The sequence below is a fragment of the Hevea brasiliensis genome, chromosome 3, assembly GCF_030052815.1.
Source record: "Hevea brasiliensis isolate MT/VB/25A 57/8 chromosome 3, ASM3005281v1, whole genome shotgun sequence".
NCBI lineage: Eukaryota > Viridiplantae > Streptophyta > Magnoliopsida > Malpighiales > Euphorbiaceae > Hevea > Hevea brasiliensis.
In genome coordinates this window covers 83,764,970-83,775,376 of record NC_079495.1, presented here as the reverse complement: position 1 = coordinate 83,775,376, position 10,407 = coordinate 83,764,970, and the positions used below count along the sequence as shown (strand labels likewise).

General features: G+C 30.7%; 1 protein-coding gene across 1 annotated transcript; it reads left to right on the top strand.

Moving 5' to 3' along the window:
- The first annotated feature begins 2,340 nt into the window (after positions 1 to 2,340).
- LOC110631488 (putative pentatricopeptide repeat-containing protein At4g17915) lies at positions 2,341 to 7,640 on the top strand. The gene is made up of 2 exons (XM_021779330.2): positions 2,341 to 4,365; positions 7,148 to 7,640. The coding sequence occupies exon 1, from the start codon at positions 2,585 to 2,587 to the stop codon at positions 4,019 to 4,021; it is 1,437 nt and encodes a 478-aa protein (XP_021635022.2). The 5' UTR covers positions 2,341 to 2,584; the 3' UTR covers positions 4,022 to 4,365; positions 7,148 to 7,640.
- Positions 7,641 to 10,407: the final 2,767 nt, after the last annotated feature.

Here is a 10,407-nt window from a genome sequence, read left to right as displayed (position 1 = left end):
TCTATCTCCCCCACCCCTCCCCTCTTTCACTTTTTCACTTTTACTAACCTAATAAATTTACTAATGAATAATTTAGTAAGCCCATGAAAACTAATTTCTTTAATTTCACTCAATTGAGAAGCAAAAACATCACTTTATAATTTATATCAAGTCAAAATAGCTTTTTTATAAGCAGTGAGCTGGATAGCCTTTAATCTGTAACTTATTATTTTGATGTCATTTTTGTAATTGTTATTAGCCTTAGCAAATTCTATTATAGTCCATCAGGATCATCACAAAGACACTATGTTTCACCAAAATCATATCAATAAGAAGAGTTGAACCTGCCGTGGATTGGAGAAGAAGAGCAAGAGACAAAGCACTCCTAAGCCGACAGCAGCGAGAAGAATGATTTGAGAGAGAAGAAAGGAGAGTACTGAGTGAGTGAGCCGTACTGCAGGTTGATAAACACTGGCGATGAGGATTGATCTTGTCTGTGAGGAGCGTGAAGGTCGAAGAGAGGATTGAGAATGAGAATCGATGATCGAATGAGTGAGTGTTGAGGAGAATGGTGCGGCACTGCTATTCTGGAGGAAGGGACTGAAGTCTAGACAAGAGAATATTACTTAACCCTAACTACCAAGGCCAAAATGCAGAGTTTTAATTAATTTCGGCTTGATGTGGTTTAACCAAACTTTTTAGACACCAAAATCGAATTGAATTAAAATAACTAAAATTTCAAAAAAAAATAAAATTGAATCAAAATGAACTGCTCCTAAAATCAAACCGAATTACTGAAATAGGACGGTTTGATTCGATTAATTTGGTTTTAATTGAATAATGTTCAGCCCTAATTTATACCCTTTGCTGTCGAATGGACTTCTCAGTTGTCAAAGTGCATATTGTTCAAATGGACACCTTAACAATAAAAAGGAAATTTTGGCTACCAAAAGTTCTTTTTTGGGCTGCTGAAGTTCATTTTGCCCAAAAACATCCTTATGCTCTTCACTTGATACAAACAAATAAACAAACACTCATTCATATAGACTTTATAATACATCATTTGCGCACATATAAAACTTAATACTATTTATCTTGTCTGTGAAATCCTAAGTTTCACAAAAATTTTCCATCAACGATAAGAATTCTGACATCAAAAAATTGTAGGTGTTACAATTGCAATAATTGATTTTATTATTTTTAAGGGTTGTATTATAAGTTGTTGTCATATCAATAGGTTATAATTTCATTCATTTGAGCCTACAAGCTCTTCTTGGTATGCCAAGGATACTAATGTGAAGACATTGGAGTTTACAAGAAGAAATGAGATCCAAGCATTTATAGAGATAAGTGAGAGTACAAAAGCTCAAGAGTTAAAAATCTTTGTAAATAAATAGATGGATGATGGCTTAGGAAGCCTTTAACCCTAATCTTAGCATTTGAGTTTAGGGTCCATAGAAAAGTCCATGATCATATCTTTTACATTACCATTTTAAAACTCATAAATTGTTATTTCAAAACCAAATCGTCCACCATGTATCTGTGGCATGGGGAGGTAATGACAATTTTTTTGAAAAAAGGTACATGTCGCTGCAACTTTGAGAACTAGCTGTATAGCATTGGTGGATGCAGCCCTTTGATGGAATGAGTTGATTTCTTATAAGAGCACCTGACGTGCAAATCTCGAAATAACAGCTCTCTGTTGAAATTATTATTATTATTATTATCATTATTATTATTATTATTATTATGCCAAGTCATGTTATGGATCTATATTATAGAAAAAGAATTTATCAAGCAAAAAGTTTTAATTAATTAAAATTTCATGTAAGTTTTATAAAAAATATAATTTTAATCTTTCATTTTTAATAATTATATAAAATATATTATGAACTCAAATACATGTAATTTAAAATTTAAAATTCCTTTCATTACATAAATAAAAAAATTTATAAATTTACAAATTTCAGATTTATAATTTCAAATTCATATATATATATATATATATATATATATATATATATATATATATTTTCACTTTTATTCTATTTATTTCCCTTTCTCTTTTTTAGAGATAAAAATTTTTCTCTTAAAAAAATCAAATAAACTTTTATATTTTTCAATGGAGAATCAAATAAATTTAAAATTAAATAAATTTGGAGATTTTTAAATTTTGAAAATAAAATAATTTTAATATTTAAATAATTTTTATTTATCATATTGTTTATCTTTTAAAATTTTATTTTAATTAGAAACAATAAATAATTTTTAATTAGAAATAATACTATTTTATTGTAAAAAAAATAATATTTTACTAAGTTATTTTGCTCAAAACTAGATTTTGAAGTTAAGAAACTTCTTTTTTTTTCCTCCATTTTTATCTCGATTCAAACCGAGGGTAACGGACTGAGCTCAGTTCTTACATCACCGCAAAACCCAAAAAGGACACTCTGCCCACCAGCACAGATGCGAACCTTTCCTTTCGATTCTCCGCTGGGCTGGGGTTTTCTCTGCTCATTTAAAGCAACACCGATTGTGCAAGTCAAATAGGAGGAAAAAGATTCAGAATTCCATCGAGCTTCCTCTCGTTTTCTTCATTTTTGGTATGCAATTTACTCCTGTTTGTGTTAAATTTGAAGGGATTCAAAGAAATTTTTCAAAAGAAAGAATGGTTGGTAAATTGAGCGCTAGATCATTAAACATATGCATAGCATCATTTTGCAAAGTCAGGCAATTAGATAGAGCAGAATCTATCATTATTGATGCTATAAGATTAGGAGTACTTCCTAATGTAGTTACTTATAATACACTTATTGACGCCTACTCTCGCCTTGATAGTTTTGATGCTGCTTATTCTCTTCTCCGTAGAATGAGTGAAGCCCGTATAAACCCAAATGTCATTACCTACAATTCTCTGATTGCTGGTGCAGCTAGAAATTGCTTGCTATCGAAATCCCTTGAACTGTTTGAAGAAATGCTTCAAAGGGGCATAGCTCCTGATATTTGGACTTTTAATACTCTGATGCATTTCTTCTATAAGGTAGGAAAACCAGAAGAAGCATACCAGGTTTTCAGGGATATTATTCTCCATGATTTATCCCCATGTCCAGCTACTTTTAATATTATGATTAATGGTCTTTGCAAGAACGGTTATATGAGTAATGCACTTATGCTCTGTAGGGGTTTACAGCGACATGGATTTGTTCCAGAATTAATCACTTATAATATTCTCATTAATGAGTTGTGTAAAGGGGGGAAATTGAGGGCTGCAAGTAGAATGCTCAAAGAGCTGGCAGCATCTGGTTATGTGCCAAATGCCATAACTTATACCACAGTTATGAAATGCTGCTTTAGATCCAAGCAGTTTGAACAAGGGCTTGAGATATTGCAAGAGATGAGTGATAAGGGCTATACTTTTGATGGTTTTGCATATTGCACGGTTGCTGGTGCTTTAATAAAGTGTGGTAGGATTAATGAGGCAACTGATTATATGGATCAGATGAGGAGAAATGGCATCGACCACGATTTAGCGTCATATAATACACTACTAAATATGTATTGTAAAGAAGGTAAATTGGAAGAAGCATATCAATTGCTTGATGAAATAGAAGGAGTAGGCTTAGAATGTGATGAGTATACACACGCAATTTTGATAGATGGGTGGTGTAAGGCAGGTAATGCTGAGGGGGCACAGCGACACATTAAGCATATGAATGTGATGGGTTTCAATTCCCATTTGGTTGCATTAAATTGTGTTGTTGATGGGTTGTGCAAAGCTGGTAAGATTGATCATGCTTTGAAAATGTTTGAGTCAATGGAGAACAAGGACTCATTTACCTACTCTTCCTTGGTTCACAATCTTTGCAAGGCTAGAAGGTATCATTCTGCAGCCAAACTCTTGCTTTCTTGTTTAAGCAGGGGCATGAAAATACTCCGATCAGCTCAACGGGCTGTTATAAACGGTCTTGATTATTCTGGTTTTCGAGAAGAAGCAAGGAAGCTTAAATCAAAAATTCGATTGACTAGGATGGAGCGGTGTTGATTTCCCTGTACCACTTTGATGCAATCTGGAAGTTGGAATATTTTATTGATGGAATTCAATTAATCTAATGACCTTTTTTTTTGTATTGAAATCTTTGGACAGCACCATGTAAATGTAAGATTTATGCTAGTAAATCCTATTGTGCTTAGACATGGATTGGAGTTACAGAATCCAAGTTAATGAAAAACGACGACAAGCATTTCATTCATACACATATAAGTTGGGTTATTTAATACTGAATATTGATTCGGATTGGTTGGAGAACTCTGCTTTCATTGAGCATATGTATGAAATATTCTCACCAGAATGGACGTGTGGCAGTTCCTAATGTTGATGAATCACAGGTAAACTTCTTTTTCTATATCAACTCTGGTTGTTGGACTCCCTTTGAGTTCAATTGTGGGTAGAGCTCTTAACATGGTTTCCAGTGAACATGAATATACTCTTTATTTGAGAAAGCCCTGTTTTTATCTTTTTATTTAATAAAGGAAAAATAATAATTCATGAGTCATTTCTTTAATAAATAATTTACTAGTAGTTGGATGAAATCGTAGGAAATCAGAATAAAGGTACTCTGGCATTTCTAAAGCTTTATTTTATTTTCATTTAGTTAATGCAGTATGTTTTCTTAAAACATCATATCTATTAATGTTTTTAAGTGAATACACTTTTCTTCTAAAGTTTTCTTTGGAACTTCCATTGTTCTTCTTTCTCTCCCACTCTAAATACATAGAGATAGAGATTGCACATATGCAGCTCTTATGAGTTGCACACAAAGGGGCTTGTAAATGATGTTAGAACTGGAGAGTATAAAATGCCCAGGAGAATATTCCTTGTAAGGCTTTTTCAGAGAATCACACTCATGGGCGTAACATCATATCCAACCTAAAAAGGCATTAGGTCCATGGGTCTTTTCCTCTTATATATCCCCAGTCCTTTCTTTTTCCTGTGTGGTACTTTCCTGCTTTACACTTGCTATCCCAATAATCTTCCCCTCAAGTGTGCCTCTCATCCACAATTGAGTTTTTATGGCATCTCTACTCCACCAAACCCACTGCGAGTCTACCACTAAGCTTGTTATCTTTTACTTGAGTGTTTCTGTTGTCGCCAAGAGCTCATCTACTCGACTAAGTCCATTGTGAGTCACACCCAGCTCTCAATATCTTTTTCCTGAGTGTTTATGGTGTCACCAAGAGCTCATCTATTCCATTAAGCCCAATGTGAGCCTACCACCTAGCCCACAAGTCTACCACCAATTCATTTATCCTAAAAACCTGTTTTCGATAAGAATGCTTGGAATAGTTATGACATTACGATACTTGCAATTCAGCCAGAATCTAGTGAAATTTTAGAAACTAAGTTGAATTTGGCCCCCAAATGTGTACTTACAATTAACTCTCTTTTTCCCACTTCACTTCTTTAGTGATGGAACTCGTGTGGATTTTTTTTTATTAGTCAATCTAGGTGTTAAATGAACAAGTTTTCATTTCGGTTCAAAATATATATCCTGTTCGTACATCATATTTATCTTCTTCTTTTTTTTTTTTTTTCTTCGTTGTTGCATTACAATTCTTTACTATGCGGTTACCATTTCTTTATTTTTCATGTGTAAGATAATGACAAATGTGATTTATGCAGGATATATAAACCTTTTAAATCAATACACTGAGTCTTATGTTTATCTTGACTGAATCATTTCCATCAAGGCATGCCATTTTATATGTACATTTTGTTTTACTTATGTACTCGAAATTTACTTCGTCAAAAATTATGCCTTAAACTACCTTCTATTGTTCTTTCATAAATATAGGAATTGGTAGAAGCCTAAGAACTCACTTCAATTCTAAGGTGGGTAAAAGTGTAAATGGGCCACTCCTGCTTTCTTAGGTCCATACTTTGTAGGGTTGTTAGATCTATTTAGGAATGTCAATGGGGTAAGGCGAGGACAGGGAGTCGTCCCCCCATTCCTTTCCTTGCCCCCACCCAGCAATGGGACAAAAATCCCTACATTTCCATAGAGATCCCCCCTCCCACACCTTCCCTTTGTTTTTTAATTTTTCCAATTTTCATTATATTTTAAAAGAGTGCATCTAATATAAGCTCAACCTCAAATAAGAACAAGCTTAATAATCATTAGATCAAATATCTGTATTGAGCTTTGTGCAAAATTAATTAAAGTGTATATAATGAATGTTTGAATTTGAATGCAAATATTTAATCTAATGGCCATTAAACTTATTTTCATATGAGTTTGAGTTTTTCGTAGTCACACCAATTTAAAAATCCATAAAGATGTTATTATATCACTAATAATAATTTAAACATGACTTGCATAATTATACAAAGAAAAAACATGACTATATATATGTGTGTGTGTTCACTCCCTTCACCTATTATAGTGGTGTGCTTGATGGCATGGTGTATGCGGGCAGGGCCTTGAACTAGGGCATGTGGAGACACACCATGCCGCATACTTGACTTGCCGAATGCTTTGTCCACCCAACCCTGTTTATTCTTTCATTTATTAAATTCTTTTTACATTTTTGTTAATTTTTTGAGTAATAATTAGGCTTAAAATGATGGCAAGCCTCAACATGATAGTTCTTTGTGACGAAAAGATGAAGTGCCTTGACATTTCGCTGTTCAATTATCAAAAATATGAATGAGACTATGTGAAAGGGAGGAATGGGCCTGATCAAATTTGTAATTGAATATAAAACTTATACATAAAAACATTTTTTTTTCTTCAACCAAAAAAATGAAAAAATAAAGTTCATATAAAACATTGAATTCAGAGGTGAAAAAGGTATTCCTGCAAATCTAGATAGATTTTCAACTAGTTAACTGGTTGAGATGTTTGACTTTCTTGCAAATCATTTCATTAATTTGCCTTGTGTCCAATTGCCTAGCTAGCATCTACTTGACCTTGAATTTCTTGTCTCCTTGAATCGCTACATGTTCACAGTTTGCCATATTTGGTTCAGTGTGGATGCAACATGTACATTGCCTGATAAGAATAATAAGATTAATTTCTCGTACCTTCCTCTAGATCTTGTTTGCATATTTCCTTAATTCCTTATGTGGCAATTTTTTTTTCTCAATAACGTAAGCCATCTTTCTATGCAGGATTACAACCCAAATTTGTTTGAAATTGATCTGCTGCCTCCTTACTGGTGTAATCCCTGCTTATCAAAGAAGTTTAAGACGTACACTGGTGATACAATTATATTGTTACAGAATTTGCCCGTCAAGATACAAGAATGCTTATTTTATATATATTCTCTACTTGTCAACATATTGGTAAAAAGCATAGTTTTCTGCATCAATATTAAGGTATGCCGATTAGGTGATAGGAAAACCACAGGGAAAGGGCATATATCAGATAGATACATCACCTTGCAAAAAATGTATAATAGTTATACACATATTCCAAAAAATGTATAATAGTGATATACATCACCTTGCATGTAGGTTGACATGAACCTGATTGTTGGGACTTTTTTTTTAATTTTTTTATTTACCAATACCTCTGATAGAAATAGTACATTTTATTGATGTTATTAAGAATTTGTTCAAGACGTTGAAATAAAAATTATGATTCTAATGTTTTTTAACTTGATGCTGAAGTTCTTGAGAGTAGGCAATGATAGTAACTATATTTGATTCACAAAAAAGTATAAAGTTAGGAAAATTCTTACCTTAATCAGGTTTAATAGAGTCGAGGTACCTATGTATAGCGTTGCTCATAATTCTAGTCCATGATCCAAGAATAACCTGTTTGGTTTAACTATTAGAAATGACTGATAACTAATAGCTGATAATTATTATTATTAATTGATAGCTGATAATTGATAACTGATAGTAACTAATTAATATTAAGCGTTTAATAAAATTATGTTAATTGATGCTGTTGATATGTAAAGTGACCAACAAGAGGTATATATAATGTAATTTATTTTATTATCAAAATAATTATATAATTATTATTATTTATTATATGTTACTAATTATATTATTATTAAAATAAATATATAATTAATAATTTATTTTATTTGCTAAAATATATAAATAAAAATTAAATATTTTAAAGTAATATAGTATCTAAATGTGCTCGAGAAAAAATGAGAGTTCTAATTAAAATAAGAGAGAATAAAATAACAAAAATAAAAATAGAAATCAATTTTTCCACTAAAATAGGAGCAAGAAGATAAAAATGAAAATACGGCAGAAAAGAACATTAGAGTAAGGATTCTTTTGTTAAAAAAAAAAAAAATATATATATATATATATATAGCAATTTTCAATCAGCTCCTATTTTAGACAGCTGCTGATAAGTGTTACATAAGTTATCAATAAGTTATCATTTAATTTTTTAAAATATTTACTAAATACATAGGTTCAATTGTTTGGATGTCTATCAGCTATTAATTACATCTAACAATAAATCAAACACCCTCCTTAATAAATGACCAGAAAATTAAGAGTAGTTATTAACGTTGGCGTTTTTTTTTGGGGCAGTTAAAACAATTGAAGCAGGAGGACACTCTGAGTGTGTGTACAGGCCCCTTCGATGTAATCAAGAACACAATATACAAATTAATTCTTATAATATTATATTTAATTAATTTTCAGCAGATCTAATCAGTTTTTAATTTACGTTTGTTATCAATTCAATTTCAACTTTTCTATGCAGTGCAGATTTCAATTCAAGTTCAATCAATTTCTTATTTACTTTTATTACACATATTTCAAACTCCTATTTACTTTTATTGTACATATTTATTCTTCAATAGTATTTCCTTTGCAATTTCAAAATAATCATTCTGTTTTTGGCAAACGAGTGATTATTTACTTTTCTACATTATCTTTACATTTTAAAGTAATTAATTTACCTTTCTGCAATTAATCTACCAATTTGCTTTTTTAAGCACTATCTCTATATTTTGAAAGTAATCATTTACTTTTGCAAATATACAATAATTTTACTTTTCAAGTGCATTCAATATACATTTTTTTTTCAAGCAATCAATTTACATTTTTTGAGGATGGCTACACTATGGATAGTATTGACGAAATGTACTTTGATGGAGTTAATAAATCCTAAAAAATTTGGTATTTTACTTTTCGCTTCATAACAATTCCAAACAGAAATAAAAAAGGCACATTAACTCATTTCATAATGAGATTTAAGCAAAATCATAATATATTAATATTAGGATCAAGTTAAATTAGAATTATATGATTAAATTAAAATAGAAAGTTTAAGGCTAAAGTTCATTTTGAAAGAAATGTTAAAAAAATAAATAAATAAATAAAAATGGGTGACAAGTCCAACTTAAAGTTGTAATAGTGGTTTTTGTCCAATTTAACATTGATCTCCGTGTGCATATGAAAGGCGTGGAGGCTGTGGCCAATATGTACGTCGGGTGGAGGATAAACACTGAACTTCTCAAGCGAGAATGGTCAAGTGCGTGCAGTGAGAGGAAGTGCGCCACGTCGTTGAGAGCAATAAAACAGAAGTCGTTATTATGTGCAGTTGAGGTGCCACATCTGTGAGGGAAAAAAATAATATTATATTAAATTATAATTCAAAAAAGGTTTTTTTTCCTTAATTGTGTTATAATTATAAGTAATCCAATTTTTTTTCTTTTTTTATGAATTTTCATTAATTATGTTATAATTATAATTAACTAAGTGTTTTCCTTAATCTCATTAAATGATCTTATTATATTGAAATTATAATTAATAAAAAATTATTTTCATATACGTAAAATTTGTTTAATTTTTCATTTTTTAAATTTATTTTTTAGTTTGAACTGAATCAACATTTTTTTTATTTATTCGTATAATTATATAAGGAAAAATCATAAATAATATAAAAAGTTTTTCATATATATAATAAAAATAGATATATTGAGGAAAAACTCATGAAATTAATATAGTTATAAGGGAAAATGACAAAAAGGAAAAAAAAAAAAATCAATTTTGCACTTTCTGATTATTGCACTCCGAGCTAAATATTTTTACAATCACACCCTGTACTTTAACTACTCACAGACCAATTGCATTGTACCGTTAGTGTTAATTATTGGTCACTAACAGAAATTGTCGCATTAAACACCACATTAAACTAACACCTCAAACTAACGGTTGGGTGCAATTGGTATGTGAGTTAAAGTATAGGATACAATTGTAAAAATTTTTAATTTAGGGTGTATTTGTAAAAAGTGTGAAGTTCTTTTGTTTTTTGGCAGTTTCCCAGAACTAAATTATAAGTGATTTATTGCCATTATAATTTTATTCATAGTGTCATCAATATTATTATTATTATTATTAGTTTTAGACAGCAAAAATAAGAGTTGTTTAGAGATTAAAAAAAATTAGGA

Coding starts and splice junctions, on each gene's coding strand:
- LOC110631488 (XM_021779330.2), top strand. CDS start 2,585: ATGCAATTTACTCCTGTTTGTGTTAAATTTGAAGGGATTCAAAGAAAT.